This window comes from Anolis sagrei, chromosome Y (assembly GCF_037176765.1).
Source record: "Anolis sagrei isolate rAnoSag1 chromosome Y, rAnoSag1.mat, whole genome shotgun sequence".
Lineage (NCBI taxonomy): Eukaryota > Metazoa > Chordata > Lepidosauria > Squamata > Dactyloidae > Anolis > Anolis sagrei.
In genome coordinates this window covers 74,474,835-74,492,395 of record NC_090035.1, presented here as the reverse complement: position 1 = coordinate 74,492,395, position 17,561 = coordinate 74,474,835, and the positions used below count along the sequence as shown (strand labels likewise).

The 17,561-nt window shown below is 44.9% G+C and overlaps 1 protein-coding gene across 1 annotated transcript in view; it reads right to left on the bottom strand.

Annotated features, from left to right (window-relative positions):
- The window catches only part of LOC137095262 (cation channel sperm-associated auxiliary subunit gamma-like), an 85,413-nt gene that overhangs the window by 36,828 nt on the left and 31,024 nt on the right, over positions 1-17,561 (bottom strand). The window contains exons 9-11 of the mRNA XM_067461715.1: positions 14,122-14,259; positions 5,351-5,419; positions 3,696-3,803 (exon numbers count right to left, since the gene is read on the bottom strand). Of these exons, the coding sequence (XP_067317816.1) occupies positions 3,696-3,803; positions 5,351-5,419; positions 14,122-14,259 (315 nt within the window). The remainder of the gene's footprint in view (positions 1-3,695; positions 3,804-5,350; positions 5,420-14,121; positions 14,260-17,561) is intronic.

Here is a 17,561-nt window from a genome sequence, read left to right as displayed (position 1 = left end):
TTCATGGCATTACCAATGTCAGAATCACTGTATCAGCCTGGCACTGGCTGTTTCGGTTGTCTGCAATGGAGAAGGGAGGTGGGCTTGGTACAGTTAGGGAAGGTAGTGTAAATAAGACATTTGTTTTGTGAGCAAAATTAACACTGCAGTAGGAACAGTCTTTGCCCACTAGGGGGCGGATGGAAGTTGGGACTGATATATACAGGAGGTTTGAACAGGGAAACTTTAGAACTATCTTTTTAGGATTGTGGAAAGAAGAAATAAACCACTTGTCTCCAGTGGTTTATTATTATGAGCTTGAATTTAACTCTGAGATCTTCCAGAGTTTTACAAGTATGGCCTGAAATACTCACAGCAACCCAATTCTATCTTACCTCATAATTATGCACTGTTCTGTTTTTATTTTGCCCTCACCTGTCTTTTTTCTTTGATTTTGTTTCATGCCGATTAAACTGTCTGCCACTCTTGGATAAATCTAATAGATCTTATATGAATTTTGGACCCATTCTTTTTCATTCTCTCAAAGGCCTTACTTGGGTTGTTATTTTTTTTAATTTCTTCATTCAGAGTCAAACCAACTTGCATTATAGGATTTGGTGATTTGAAGTGATGTTAGGAGATACGCAGCTTGTTAATAGCTCCCCCACAACCTCCAGATTGCCCTGCAAGGCTTTATTCCTAAAACCAGACAGCAGATCTCACAATAGAAGAATAGTCTGTAAAAGTGTCTTAGAATAGCGGAAATGGATAAATTGGGTATGATGAACAAAAAAAATAAGCTTTATCAAAGACTGGGAACCATTTCAAAATTTAGTAAAAAGAAAAAAAAGAGGGAAATGAAGGCTTTGTAATTTAATCTGTTAGAATTTCTGTACAGAATGTTAAAATAATAACTATTATACTAGAAGGAAATAGTAAATAGTAAAGAGTAGAGACATCACACTGGCAACAAAGATCCGCATAGTCAAAGCCATGGTATTCCCTGTAGTCACCTACGGATGTGAGAGCTGGACCTTAGGGAAGGCTGAGCGAAGGAAGATCGATGCTTTTGAGCTGTGGTGTTGGAGGAAAGTTCTGAGGGTGCCTTGGACTGCGAGAAGATCCAACCAGTCCATCCTCCAGGAAATAAAGCCCGACTGCTCATTGGAGGGAAGGATACTAGAGACAAAGCTGAAGTCCTTTGGCCACATCATGAGGAGACAGCAAAGCCTAGAGAAGACAATCATGCTGGGGAAAGTGGAAGGTAAAAGGAAGAGGGGCCGACCAAGGGCAAGATGGATGGATGGCATCCTTGAAGTGACTGGACTGACCTTGAAGGAGCTGGGGGTGGTGACAGCCGACAGGGAGCTCTGGCGTGGGATGGTCCATGAGGTCACGAAGAGTCGGAGATGACTGAACGAATGAACAACAACATACTAGAAAGAAGGAACAAGACGGAAGAAGTACATGACTGTCTCTAACCTAAAGTAAGGGAAATCACTACAACGTGATGCGAAGGAGGAGGGAATGGCATGATATATTGTTGAAGGCTTTCACAGCCAGAATCATTGGAATGTTGTGTGATTTCCAGGCTGAAGGGGTTGAAAGCCAAACCTCTGGAGATGAGGATTTGAGGCGTATACTGCTCTGTCACCAGCAACATCACTTATCCTCTGTCTGATGACCATCAGCCAAGGGGAGAAGGCAACAACAAGAACAAAAAAAAAATGCCAGCCACAGATGCAGACAAAACATCAGGAAAAAATGCTGTCAGGTTTTACAATGTATTGTAATGTAATAAACTGAGTCATGCACTGCTAATGGGCTTCTGTTGGGAATGCTGATTGTATATATGCATTGATTGTATATAGGGAATCATTTGGGGAATGTGTTCTGGCCTACTCCAGGTGATTGTGAATGATGCAATCCTGGGTTTGGGTTGGGTCAATTAGTTGGTAACCAATCAGAGATTGCTATGTGTAAATGAATTGTATATAAGGAAACCATGTACAGTGTATATTTCTCCTTGTGTTGTGATGTTGTTTGTCGAAGGCTATATGTAATTAAAGAACCTGTCTACTAGGACAAGATATGGCTGTGTGCTGTGGTGAATCTGTAATATCATCTAGACTGGGGGAAAGACAATGGTAAAACTGACAATGGCCAGGCATGTGCTCAAGTGTTTGTAAAAGGTTCCAGCGTGGCTGCAGGCTGTGGGAGCAGTTGACTGAAAAGAGCTGTGCAGAAAGAAGCTACTGGAAAGCGCTGAAGTTGTGCAACTGATCTGCTGCTGAACTGTGAAGTTAATCTTAACAAATGCTGCTAGAACACGACAAAAAGCCTGGAAGCCACACAACACTCAAATATTGCAATTGTTTATGTATACAAACATATAGATTTTATTGCCATTCTTCTCTGATGCAAAAGCAATTATTTGTTGGGCAACTCCCACCTGAATTTTAAATGACGATGACCTTCAGAGCATTCTTGCCTTTGAAAACCCTGTAAAATGCATGGGGTCGCCATGCGTTGGCAGGTGGCTTGAAGGATGATGCTTAAAAGAGTCAATCTAACCCAAGTATAGGCAAACCCAGGCCCAGGGGCAGGATGCGGCCCTGTGGGCTCTTTTCTCAGGCCCTCCTCTCTCACACCATCCTATGCAGGCGAAACGTCAGGAGAGAATGCCTCTAGAACAGTGGTTCTCAACCTGGGGTCCCCAGATGTTTTTGGCCTTCAACTCCCAGAAATCCTAACAGCTGGTAAACTGACTGGGAATTTTTGGGAGTTGTAGGCCAAAAACATCTTGGGACCTCAGGTTGAGGACCACTGTTCTAGAACATGGCCATATAGCTAAAAAAAAAAACCTACAACAACCCATCCTATACTTATTTCCTTCTCTTTCCTACCCTCCCTCCCTCCCCTGCCTCCCTCTTTCTCCCCTTTGTCTTTCCTCCCTTCCCTTCCCTTCCCTTCCCTTCCCTTCCCTTCCCTTCCCTTCCCTTCCCTTCCCTTCCCTTCCCTTCCCTTCCCTTCCCCCCATCCATCCATCTATCCATCGATTCTTTCTTTCCTTCCTTCTCTTATTCCTTCCTCCTTTCCTCTTGGGGATGTTTTGCTGGGAGAAGAGACAGTAGAGAGGGAACATGAGAACCTTTCAAGATTTAAAAGGGTGTCCCTTGGGGGGGGGGGGGTCTAACCTTCTGCTGCTCTAGAGACCAGGCACAAGGGAGCAATGGTTTCACATGGCTGGGAAAGAGATTTGACTGAAAAGATTAAGAAGAGCTTCCTGAGAGTAAGAGCTGTTGGAAAGTGTCGTAGGCTGCCTCGGTGTGTGGTGGAGTCTCCTTCTCTGGAGGCTTTTCAGCAGAAGCTGTCTATTGGGAGTGTTTTGATTGTGCCTTGCTGAATGGCAGGGGGTTGGACTGGATGGCCCTTAGAGGTCTCTTCCAGTTCTAGGATTCTATATCAGGAGTAGGCAATACAAGGTCTAATGAATACACTTTTTTTCTCTCTCCACCATCTCATCTTGGTCAAGGCCAACCCTTTTGGGATCCAAACGTGTCCCGTCTTTCCTTCACTTTCTACCTCTGAAAGAGAAGAGGAAGGGGAGGAAAGGGCAGTGAGGGGGCTTGAGTGAACCTACCCACCCTGACCTACCCACCCTGCTGCAGCCCGTCATGCGGCCCCCAAGTTAGAAAGTTTGCTCATGCCTGAACTTCTCTGGTACTCCACAATAAAGTGCAGCGGTGCTCCCTGATCATGCACCAGCAAAATGAACTTGTTGTCATTTGTAGAGAAGATAACCCACACGAGTCGGCAGTGACCTGGAAGAGGTAAAAAAACATCACTCACAGTTTGTTGATATCTTGGAAGTGGAAAACTGTGTGTGTGTGCGCGCTTACATCTGGATATGATGCTACTGCAACCCAGAACAGAACATGCCATGCTAAGCCAAATGTAAAAGAAATTTTGGCTTGTGTGGCTTGCATAAGCCTAACTATAAATTTTAAAATCACTTTCTATGCTTACTATGTTTTAATTTTTGTTCCATGTTTTTTTTTAATATGCGCCCTTATTTATTGATTAGGCTATGCCCTGCCTCGAGCCATAAGGAGAAGTGAGTAATAAATAAAAATTATTATTATTATCATTATCACCTAGATCACGGCTTTTAAAACTTTTTCCACTCACGGCCCATTTCTGCCCGAGAAATTTTTGTGTGATCTCAACTATTCTTTATGTGACCCCAATTTTTATGTATATAAAACAGGTATGAAAATCAAATGTTTACTGCGCGTATGGGCAAACCCAGGCCCTTGGGCTCTTTTCTCAGGTCCTCCTCTCTCTCACCATCCTATCCTTCCTTCCTTTTTTTCCCTTCCTCTTTCCTTCTATCCCCTTTTCCTCTCTCCCTCCTTCCTTTCTTCCCTTTTGTCCTTTCTTCCTTCTCCCTTCCCTCCCTCGCGTACTCCCTCCTTCCTTCCCTTCCACCCTTTTGTCCTTCCTTCTCTCCCTTTTCCTCTCCTTCCTTTCTTCCCTTTTGTCTTTTCTTCCTTCTCCCTTCCCTACCTCGCTCTGACTCCCTCCTTTCTTCCCTTCCACCCTTTTGTCCTTCCTTCTCTCCCCTTTTCCTCTCTCCCTCCTTCCTTTCTTCCACTTTTGTCTTTTCTTCCTTCACCCTTCCCTCCCTCGCGCTTACTCCCTTCTCCCTTCACTTCCACCCTTTCTCCCTTCCTTCCCTCCCTTTTCTTCTCCCTCCTTCCTTTCTTCCCTTTTGTCCTTTCTTCCTTCTCCCTTTCCTTTCTCGCGCTTGCTCCCTCCTTCCTCCCCTTCCACCCTTTCGTCCTTCCTTCTCTCCCCTTTTACTCTCTCCCTCCTTCCTTTCTTCCCTTTTGTCTTTTCTTCCCTCTCCCTTCCCTCCCTCACGCTTACTTCCTCCTTCCTTCCCTTCTACCCTTTCATCCTTCCTTCCTTCCCTTTTGTCTTCCCTTCCATCCCCCTCCCTCCATTCCCTTCCACCCTTCCTTCCATCATCATCATCATCATCATCATCATCATCACCATTTTCATGAATGCTTGTTCATTTTTTTGTAATGATATTTTGAATATTTTTATATTATACCCTGGGTATAAGGAAGATCTGTAGAATTTACATTCAGCTCAACCATGCTAAGTTGGTTTGGAATAGTCTTTAGTGCCAGAAGAGCACTCCCCATTGGATTCTTCTCTCCATAATCATCATTACAAGGAGAAGGGGAAGACACTACTAGCCCATTCTGGTTTTGCCTGCTCCCCACCCCCAAAACATCCCTACCCACTTTAGCAGACCAGGACAGGAGGTGTGGGGTAAACAGCAGAAATGTAGAGAGACCTATATTCATATATTGGCACACCGTCTTACTCCGAGCCCTCAAAGAGGTAGTGGTGTTCACAATCCCATCTGTAAAAGGGGAAAAAAAACAAAAACAAAAAATGGTAACATTAAACTTGCACTGGGTTTGTCTGTATGTTAAGAGGGCTATTTTTGCCCTCTTAACATACAGACAAACCCAGTGTCAACAGATTTGCAAGATGCTTATGGCCTTGTTTCCACAGGCTCCATCTCATCCTATCCAGCGGATTTATTTAGATGTGTCCTATCATTCACACATCAGCAAACATCTTCTTCTTGACCAATAAGGGAAAACATAAATTTCAAAAAACAATAAGCAAATTAGGAAGTACTAGTCAAGTTCTTCAGTAACAGTGCCTAAAACTATGCTACTATCTGTTGCCTTATATTATACTGTATTATAGATCTCTTATTGACTGATTTGGAGTGTGTTGTTGAAGGCTTTCATGGTCGGAAACACTGGGTTGTTGTGTGTTTTCCGGGCTATGTGGCCATGTTCCAGAAGCATTCTCACCTGACATTTTTGCCTGCCTCTATGGAGATTGTGAGGTCTGTTGGAATTGTGAGGTCTGTTGGAAAATAGGAAATTTGGGTTTATATATCTGAGGAATGTCCAGGGTGGGAGAAAAAACTCTTGTCTGTTTGAGGTAGGTATGAATGTTTCAATTGGCCACCTTGATTAGCATTTAACGGCCTAGCAGTTTTCAAGGTTTGGCTGCTTCCTGCCTGGGGGAATCCTTTGTTGGGAGGCGATTAGCTGGCCCTGATTGTTTCTTGTCTGGAATTTCCTTGTTTTTCAGTGTTGTTCTTTATTTACTGTCTTGATTTTAGAGGGTCTTTTTAAATACTGGTAGCCAGATTTTGGTCATTTTCATGGCTTCTTCCTTTCTGTTGAAATTGTCCATATGCTTACGGATTTCAATACCTTCTCTGTGTAGTCTGAAATGGTAGTTGTCAGGAAAAAACCCATGAAAATGAACAAAATCTGGCTACCAGTATTAAAAAATGAGAGGTTGCTTACCTGTAACCGTAGTTTCCCTAGTGGTATGCTCTGAATGCGCGCTAATGGTAACCTTCTGCGCATGCGCAACATAGCTCGGAAATCTTCAGTTAAAATTTTGAATAGGACGGCGGTTGGCCCCGCGCACACTCCCCATGATACTATAAATAGCCCGCGGAAGGCTAACCGCCTCAGTTCTCTTCGGCCGCAAAAACTGCTCAAAGAGGAGGCATGACAAACTGCGGGGAGGATGGGCGGGGCCGTGCGGATTCACAGCATACCACTAGGGAAACTACGGTTACAGGTAAGCAACCTCTCATTTTCCCTGCGTGGCTATGCTGTGAATGCGCACTAATGGTAATAGACTAGCAAGCTACTCACCGTGGCTGGTGGGCGTCATGCCACCGCAGAAAAAAGCACAGCTCGACCAAAAGAAGCATCCTTCTTCGATGCCAAATCCAGCTTGTAATGTGTCACAAAAGTCATAGGCGTAGACCACGTGGCTGCACGACAGATTGCTTCTAACGGCACACCCTTCATAAAAGCCGTAGACGTGGATTGTGCCCTTGTCGAATGGCCTTTGACCCCAAGCAGAAGTTCCCGTCCCGATCTCTGATATGCCAACTTGATAACTGATACGAGCCAAGCCGACAGCCGTTGCGAGGATACGGGGAGACCCAAAGAATCTTGGCGATATTTTATGAACAGCCTAGGTGTTTTTCTAATGTCCTTAGTCCGATCAAGGTAAAAGGCAATGGCCCTACGTACATCTAGTAGATGGAGCCTCCGTTCTAGTGGAGAGGAAGGTTCCTGGAAGAAAGCTGGTAACACAAGTTCCTGAGACATGTGGAAGTTAGATGTCACCTTAGGCAGGAACGAGATGTCTGTGCGGAGCACCACCTTGTCTTTATGGAGACGGAGATAAGGCGGGTCCGCCCTGAGAGCACACAGCTCGCTCACCCGTCTGGCTGACGTGATTGCTACCAGGAATGAGACTTTCCAGGTCAAGTGCGACATCTGGCACGTAGCCATCGGTTCATACGGAGGGCCCTGGAGAGATTCCAACACTAATTCCAGACACCACGACGGGGCGACAGGGTTAACCGCTGGCCTCATATTTCCCATCCCCTTTAGGAAAAGCTTGACATAATAGTCTGTAAAAAGAGATGGTAGGCCCTGCTTCCTTCTATACCACGACACTGCGGCCAGGTAGCACTTTACCGATGACAATGTATACCCTGAATCCATTAGAGAACCAAGAAATTCCAGCACCTCTGTCACTGGTGCCGTAACTGGATCTTTCCCTCTCGATTTTACGAACTCCCTGAAGCGCTTCACCTTGTATGTATATGAGCGCTTGGTTGATGGTTTATGAGCCGCATCCAACACTTCCCTAACTTTCTCAGACAGCTTGTCGTCTAAACCTGGAGCAGTATCCTCCACGCTGTCAGTTTCAAGGTGTGGACATCGGGGTAGAGTACTTTGCCGTTCTGTGTTGTCAGGAGGTCCGGTCTGGCCGGCAGACGTTTGTATACACCCTGAGACATCTCTAGAAGTGCCGCAAACCATGGTTGCCGAGGCCACCACGGCGCAATTAGAATACAGTTGCTCCTGTCTTTTCGTAGCTTCGTGATTACCTTGAGTAACAGGGGGAACGGGGGAAAAGCATACAGGTAGTCTCCTGCCCACCTCAGAAGAAAGGCGTCCCCCAGACATCCCTGATCGTGGTCGGGTCGCTTGCGTGCACAATACTGGGGACATTTCGTGTTCTCCTGAGACGCGAAGAGATCTACCCTTGGTTTTCCCCATGTTTTGAAGATGAGTTCCAGTTCGTCCTGATTGAGGGACCACTCGTGGACTGACAGAGGAGATCTGCTGAGCACATCTGCCAGTACATTTTCCTTCCCTGGCAGGTGAACCGCCACTAGGTGAATGCCTCTTGCCACACACCACTCCCAAATGTGAATTGTCTGGTCCAACAGTGGTCGTGACCTGGTACCCCCCTGCTTGTTTATATAAAACATTGTGGTAGTGTTGTCTGTTACCACCTGCACCACCTGACCCAACAGTGCATGCTCGAAAGACTTTAGGGCCTTCTCCACTGCCATAAGCTCTAGCACATTGATGTGTGACAGCGCTTCTTCGGGGGACCATACACCTTGGGCAGTGAGTCCCTCGAAATGCGCCCCCCAACCATGCATGGAGGAATCGGTGGTGATGACCCTGGAAGGTTCGGGGATTTGGAAGGGGTGGCCTGCCAGAACGTTGGAAGGGTCCGACCACCAATTGAGGGATTGCTTGATCACAGAAGGCATTTCCAATTTGGCATGGGGCTTGTCTATTCCAATTTTGTGGGCACACAGAAACCAGGTCTGCAGTGGCCTCAGACGAAGCCTGGCATACGGGGTGACGGCAGTCATCGAGGCCATATGGCCGAGCAGCGCTTGCACTTTCTTCGCCGACACCCGGTTCGCCCGAACGACTTGATCTATTAGGGACTGCAAAGACGCAAAGCGGTCCTCCGGTAAAAAGGCCCATTGATGCACCGAATCCAGCACAGCTCCGATGAACTGGATTCTGCGACTCGGCAGCAAGTGTGATTTCTCTGCGTTGACCACCAACCCTAGGGACTGGAGGAGAGAAAGTGTCGTTTTGATGTGCATTCTCAGTCCCTCGCAAGTATTTCCCACCAAAAGCCAGTCATCTATGTATGGGTAAATGGTCACGCCCTGAGTTCGAAGGTAAGCCGCAATGACCGCCATACACTTCGTAAAAACTCTAGGGGCCGTCGTCAGTCCAAAAGGGAGGACGTTAAAACAGAAAGCCCGCTTGCCTACCATGAAGGAAAGGTATTTCCTGTGGTGTTCTGCCATTGATATGTGGAAATAAGCATCCTTTAAATCAATGGTGGCGAACCAGGCATTTTTATTGAGCAGAGGAAGAATTAACGACAAAGACACCATTCTAAACTTCTGTGAAAATATAAACTTATTAACTTCCCTCAAATCCAGAATAGGACGAAGGCCACCTCCCCGTTTTTTAATTAGGAAGTAATTTGAGAAAAAACATTCAGCCAAAACTCCAGGATCAAGAGGGGATATAGCCTGTTTATCTAACAGCTTATTTACTTCCTCCAGCAAGGGAGGTGACTCCGGGGTAGACTTCACATTGCCCAACGGGGGCAAGGATACAAACTCCATAGCATAACCATCACTAATAACTTGCAAAACCCACTTATCAGTAGTAATTGAACTCCAAACATGCCTAAACGGCCTTAATCTTTCAAAAAATATTACTGGTTGATTTGGGGTTGTAGCAACCGATACCTCTGCCCCACATAACAATGATTGCCTCTGAATCTCAGATGCATCGGGAACATCAAAGACGACGCTTTTGGTTCCCTCCATTCCTAGCCTTAGTGTTATATGGTTGATATCTTGCCCTGGCATTATAGTTTTGCCTCCTATTGGGTTGAAATTTGGTGTTAGAATTCTTAAACCCCGAATTATTGACATATCCAGCAAAATAATTTTTACGGTATGTACTCGCTGGTTGATGCCAGCGCTGCCTCTGCTGGTAACCAGGCTGCCATGGGTATTCATACTTGGCTGCCTGCATAACCTCTCTGGAATGTTTGATTTTTTCATCTGTGGTGGGATCGAATAGGCCTTCCTCAGTCATTGGGAGGTCTTCAGCCAAAGATCGGCTGTCCTCAGATAAAGAGGAGGCTCGAAGCCAAGCATGACGTCGAATAGCGGTAGCAGTGGCCAGCAGTTTACCGGCAGATTCCGCCATATGCTTCCCAATATCTTTTTGAAACTTGGAGAGGGGTATAGCCTCGTTTAGGAATGCTCTAGGATATCGTCTTTCCTCTAATGGTAGCTTGTCAATAAATGGTGCCAACTTGTTCCACAGAAAACTTTGGTAACCACTAAGGTATGTTACATAGTGAGCAATTCTAGTGAATAACCCAGCTGCTATGTGGACCTTTTTTCCTAAAGAATCTATCTTTCTGCCCTCCTTATCAGGGGGAGAGACTGAATACTTTTTAGGCTTTTTGGACTTAGCCGCTTCTGCAACCACGGTGTTAGGAGCAGAAGGACGGGCTATCCACTTAGCTGTGGATAAATCAACTTTATATAGAATGTCTACTCTTCTAGGGATGGCAGGAACGAGAGAAGGGGACATATCAGGGATCTTAGTCAACTTCAATAAATATGGTAATGTTGGGAGAATAGCAGACGATGGATTGTCTTGCTCCTCCGAAGGAAACATTGGGTCATCAACCGTTGATGACGTCTTTGGAATTGCAATGTCCAAGGCAGTTATCATTCTCCCAATCAGTTGCATAAATTTATTATAGTCATCCGATCGACCTGCAGAATACTCCATGTCCTTTTCATCTTTAGGTATCTCATCCACCTCCTCAGAGGCATCTGTATCAACAACATTGTCCATATTCAAGTCATCACAACGAGTGCGCTGCAATACGTTCACATTCATAGACTGTGTGCCCCTAAGTGGGCGCCCCATGTCTCTATTCACGGCCTGAAGGCGATGATCCGACGCATTGGCCCTTTTATCTTGCGCTGGCTGCCTGCTGGTTCTCTGGACCACAGGAGAAGGTAGGTTGTCATCTCCGTAGAATACAATTCCCCCATTGGGAGTCACCTGATAAAACCCCGCTTGTGGGGGGGGGGGGGGTAGTCAGTCATCTTCCTTCGACCCCCATAATAAGAGGACCTTGAAGATGCCACCGAAAATGCCCTCTCCAGTCTTGCTTGCCGACGCTTCCTCACAGAGCAGGAGGAGTCTGAACACGTCGATGCGGAGTCACTGGAGCTGGATCTATCCCTGCGCGCCCCCCTCATCTTCCTTGCGCGCGAAGGTGCACGCGATCGGCGCCGAGCCTGCTCACTAAGGGCATTCCCTGCTGTAGCTGACGTCGACGGCCCAGCTGGGGAAGCCCCGCGTTGCTCCTCCTCCCTTTCGCCTGATAGGGATGGAGGCGGGGCCGGTGCCGAGAGCATCGGCATCGGGGGTGTGGTTTCACTCCTCTGAGCTGTCTCCCGCGCACGCGCGAGGCGTGGCTTCGCCGATGCCGACTCCCCATCTGCTTGCAAGGCACGCTCGTGGCGTGGTTGTGCCGGCATCGGCTCAGGCCTGGCTTCTGCCGCGGCTGGAGAGGGCTCCTCTCCTTTCTCCACCAGCTGAGCGAGCCAAGCCGCTCCATTGGAGAGACCAGTCTTCTTCTTCACTGTAATGGTGGGCGCTTTCAATTTCTCAACATTTTTAGTCTTCTTGGGTTTCTTTAAAGTCTTCAAAGGTAAGTCCTGTTTTGACTGTGTTTGGTCGCCATTATGGCGATCCTCAGTTGGAGGGAGGAGAGCACGGTCGTACAGCGCCGCCTTTAATTTAATCTCCCTATTTTTCCTTGTCTGGGGAGTAAAGGACTGGCAAATGACACAGCTCTGAGTCAGATGCCCCTCACCCAGACACGCTATACACAGATCGTGGGCATCATTGTCTGGAAAGTTAGAAGGGCAAGCACTACAACGTTTAAAACCCTTCGTTTGTGACATTTTGAAGCAAACTTCCCAGACTCAAGCCTCACAGTAAAGAAAAGTAGTTCAAATCAAAACCGAGCTGTTTGCGTTTAGCGCGGATGAAGAGAACTGAGGCGGTTAGCCTTCCGCGGGCTATTTATAGTATCATGGGGAGTGTGCGCGGGGCCAACCGCCGTCCTATTCAAAATTTTAACTGAAGATTTCCGAGCTATGTTGCGCATGCGCAGAAGGTTACCATTAGTGCGCATTCACAGCATAGCCACGCAGGGAAACCTCCCAACAAAGGATTCCCAAAGGCAGGAAGCAACCAGACCTTGAAAACTGTTAGGCCATTAAATGGTAATCAAGGTGGCCAATTCACACCTACCGCAAACAGAAAAGAGTTATTTCTCCCACCCTGCCGTTCATCCTTTGATCACAATTCAAGGTACAGGTTCATACCTATAAAGCCCTAAACGATTTGGGACCTGCCTACCTTCATGACCATATCTCTCTCCATGAACCAGCCCGTACCCTTCGATCTTCGGGTGAGGCCCTCCTTTCGCCCTTACCAGTCTCTCAGACTCGCCTTGTGGGTACAAAGGAGAGAGCCTTCTCCTCTGTGGCCCCCCGACTCTGGAATTCAATGCCTGGAGAGATTAGGAAAGCCCCTACCCTGGAAACTTTTAAAAAGAGTCTTAAGACCTGGCTCTGCTGTCGCGCTTTTGAAGAGTAGCCACATAATTTTATGCTAGTGTTCCTCCAATGTTCTTGTCCCAGGAGAGCCCCCCCCCCCCCATACGAAGTTTGGCTTAATTTCCTATCTCTCTATGAGTTTACCCTTACAATTAGTTATCCCCCCTTATCTCACCCTGAGTTTTTAAATCATTTTACATGTGGCTCGCCCTTTGTCTTTCTGTCATTATGCTTAGTTCTTATGTTTTGTGTATCTTGTTTTATATGCTTTGATGTTTTATATTTTAATGTTATGTTGTTTATTTGATTGCAATTTGTATTGTTATATTGTAATTCTTGTTCAGGCTTGGCCCCATGTAACCGCCCCGAGTCCCCTTTGGGGAGATGGTGGCGGGGTACAAATAAAGTTGTTTATTATTATTATTATTATTATTATTATTATTATTATATAAACACATTTTTTTCTAGTTTCCAACATACCTCACAACCTCTGAGGATGCTTGCCATTGATGCAGGTGAAACGTCAGGAGAGAATGCTGTTGGAACATGGCCATACAGCCCAGGAGACACACAACAACCCAGTGATTAGGAGTGCCTTTTCTGAGTCTAAGTGGTTATTCTTTGCAGTTCTCCATACTGAATTTGTTATTTATTTATTTATTTGTTTGTTTGTTTATTTACAGCTTTTATATTCCGCCCTTCTCACCCAGCAAGGGAATCAGGGCGGATTACAGTGTACACATATATGGCAAACATTCAATGCCAATTTTTGACATACAGACATACACAGAGGCTATTTAACTTTTTCTGGCCGCCAGGGGAGCTGTCGCTTTCATTGACCATCTGCGACACTGATGAAGCACTTCCGCATTCCCCGCATGCTTCCCCGCTGGAATGCTTTGCTGGAGTCTTCTTTATGGCCTCATAAATCAGTTAATTTAGCCTCCCCACATTTTAAGGTGGTACCTTATTTTCCTACTTGACAAATGCAACTGTCAGGTTGCAAAGGTCGACAACAGGCTACACACAATTGGTTGGAAACCCACTCCAACCTGGGCTGGCTTCGAACTCATGACCTTTTGGTCAGAGTGATCTTAATGCAGCTGACACTCAGCCAGCTGCGCCACAATCCCGGTGCAAAAATTCTCAATTTTACCTTTTCCCCTGCTGTCTGGAGGACATTATCTACTCATCTCTCTCTTTTTTTTTTACCTCATCCATCCTCCCACTAATCTAGAAACCCTAAAAAAGCAGTGGAACACCACTGTCATACAGATAATTCAATGGAAATTCTCCATATCCTACAGAAGCTAATTTTTCCTTGCTTTTTGGATCTACTTTTCTTGAATCCTATCTTTTGTCCATCACCAGGACATTCTACACCCAACTGACTCCATTCAAGCCATCTTGGCCCACTTCCTCACATGGGACAAAAAGAGAGCAGGACCGGCCTGCTAAGACAGAAGCCATCCATTCTGCTCTGAATTCTGGCAATCTAAGAAAAATACCTTGCACAGAAATAAGAAAGAATTGCCCTTCTTGCCCGCCGCCACCAAGAGCAATCACGTATTCGGTGTTATTCTTCACAAAAAACACAGGGTTTAGTTGCTTCACACAGACGTTGTTCAATACACGTGTCCACATCTCTAAAGGAAAAGCAGAAAAATAAGAAAACAACAACAATGCCACAGTTAAAACAGAGTGGAGAAATACGACAAAATGCCATTGATCCAGGCTGCAATTTCTTGTGACAATCATTGCCTAAAAATGGGCTCATTCCTCTTTGCAGTATGAATTAAACAAATTAGTGCCAAGCAAAAGTTTCAGTCTGCACTATCTCCAATAACGGTTGGCGAGTGCGAAATAGGAAGATCCGAAGGAAGTGAAGCCTTTAAAACTATAACGTTATTCTTTCAGTAAAAATAGGAAAAATTAATAAAAGGAAAAATAGAAAAAATAGAGATTACTCTGATGTGTATTTGTCAGTTATCAATCAGTCTGGTTGCCATCATCTTGTTTTTTTTATGTTTAGCTGCAACTCAGGTTTTGCCCTTTCTTCTTTCCCCTTGGTGATAAGGTTCCTGAGCTCCTCCTCGCTTTTGGCCATCAAAGTGGTATCATCTGCATATCTAAGGTTGTTAATGTTTCTTTCAGCAATTTTAACTCCAGCCTAGGTTTCTCAAGCTCCACACATCGCATGATGTGTTCTGCATACAAGTTGAATAGGTTGGGTGAGAGTATACAACCCTGCCGTATGCCTTTCCCAATCTTGAACCAGTGTGTTGTATCATGGTCAGTTCTTACTGTTGCTACTTGGTCCTTAGACAGATTCCTCAGGAGAGAGACAAGGTTGGTGCTGCTATCAAACTGAGGTTGGTTCCTGAGCTCCTCCTGGCAACATTCAACCCCTTCTGCAGAAGTTGCACCCCGTTGTCCAAAGAGGGGGAAAAAACCAACAGAAAGCAAACTGTCTTCAAGCAAAGAAATATTTATATAAAGATATTCACAAATAAAGCAGAGTCCTTGGAATATCCACACAAAAGCTTATAAACACAAAGTCTTTATCTTCACAGTCTTGTTCTTCAGACGTTGCAGCAATAATACACCTTCAGCAATTCCAAACCTCTTTCCAGCCTCCAGCCAATCTCTCTCCAACCTGCAACCTCCAAACTCCAACCTCAAGAAATACAATGTACTTAGTCTCTATTAGTAGTACCTCAGCTCCCACAGGTGGCTTGATTGTTGCTGGCCATACAATGATTGGACATGATTCTTACAATCACCCAGTTTTCACTTAAGAAATGACCTAAACAATATAAAACTCTGACAAAGGTGACTAGGTATCCCCATACCACCAAGAACTTGCCACAATTTATTATGATCCACACAGTCAAAGGTGTTAGAATAGTACATAAAACAGAAATAAATGTTTTTCTGAAACTCCCTGCCTTCCTCCATTATCCAGCAGATATGGGCAATTTGGTCTCTTGTTCCTCTACATTTTCTAAACCCAGCTTGTACATCTGGCAACTCTTGCTCAATGTATTGCTGATTATGGCAACCAGACTGATTGATAACTGGAAAATAGAGGGAGAAAATGTGGAGGCAATGAGAGACTTTGTATTTCTGGGTGCAGAGATCACTGCAGAAGCAGACTGCAGCCAGGAAATCAGGAGATGTTTCCTTCTTTGGAGGAGAGCAATGACCAATGTTGATAAAAGAGTGAAGAGTAGAGACATCACACTGGCAACGAAGATATGCATAGTTAAAGGAATGGTATTCCCCATAGCAACCTACAGATGAAAGACCTGGACCATAAGGAAAGCTGAGCGAATGTAGAGAGACGCTTTTGAACTGTGGTGTTGGAGAAAAGTTCTGAGAGTGCCTTGGACTGCGAGAAGATCCAACCAGTCCATACTTCAGGAAATCAAGCCCGACTGCTCACTGGAGGGAAGGAGACTAGAGACAAAGATGGAGTACTTTGGTCGCATAATGAGGAGACAGGAAAGCTTAGAGAAGACAATGATGCTGGGGAAAATGGAAGGGAAAAGCGCCAACCAAGGGCAAGATGGATGGATGGTATCCTTGAAGGAACTGGCTTGATCTTGAAGGTGCTGGGAGTGGCCACGACTGACAGGGAACTGTGGCCTGGACTGGTTCATGAGGTCAAGAAGAGCCGGAAGTGACTGAATGAATAAATAACAACTTGTGTGTATATAAGCAACAAACAAGAATCAAAAAGGTACCTAAAACACATATTTAGAAAGGTGGATAAATTTGCACAAAGGGAATTGTATTGTGTGGGAGATTACAACTTGGAATTAGTATCAATAAGACAAAATAAAGTTAAGCATAAAGGAATACAATATGAATGATTTATTCGAAGGGGAGACTGAGCATAACAGATGGACATATTCCTCGGGAAGACATAACATATATAGTAAAATAGGTTTGTACTGGGGAAAAACACAAACAAGTCATTGATCTTACAGGTAAAAAGTCTTCCAATATATCTGTCAGAAGTATTTTCAAAGGCTTTCATGGCCAGAATCACTGGGTTGCTGTAGGTTTTTCGGGCTATATGGCCATGTTCAAGAAGCATTCTCTCATGACGTTTCACCTGCATCTATGGCAAGCATCCTCATGACGCAACCTCTGAGGATGTCTGCCATAGATGCAGGCGAAACATCAGGAGAGAATACTTCTAGAACATGGCCATACAGCCCAAAAAACCTATTGGTCAGATCACACACCACTATGAGTGACAGCAAAATAGAAACAGAGATAACAGAAGAAACCTGGAGATATAATACAATTCTAAATAGTAGAGAGGAAGAATATGAAATTGTTAAGAAATAAATAAATAAGTATTTTGGGACTAATGGCAGAGGACAAGTAACTAAAGATATAGTATGGGACGCCATCAAAGCTGTTATAAGAGGATAGTGTATAAGTTTAGAGGTAAATCCTAAACAGAGATGGAGAAATCAAAAAGATAAGAGAATAAAAGAAATAGAAATCCTGCAAGACAGACACAAAAACAAGGGGTAGGAAGGTTTTGAGAAAGTTTAAAGAGAAAAGAAAACAACTAGAAGCTTTTGAGGAAAGGGATATAATGAATAAGTACCTATGTGTAAAAAGTTATTCCCAGAGTTGGAATATAAAATGGGGAAGATGGCATATTAAATGAAAAACAAAACAAAAAATGGATAAACAGATTGAAAGATGAAAATGGGAAGGAACAAGAGGATTAAAGTAAGATTAGGGAGATCATGGCCAAATATTATAAAAGATTGTATAAGAAGGAAAGAGTAGAGCAAGGAAGTTTAAATTTGTTATTCGTTCAGTTGTTTCCAACTCTTCGTGACTTCATGGACCAGTCCATGCCGGAGCTCCCTGTAGGTCATCACCACCCCCAGCTCCTTCAAGGTCAATCCAGTCACTTCAA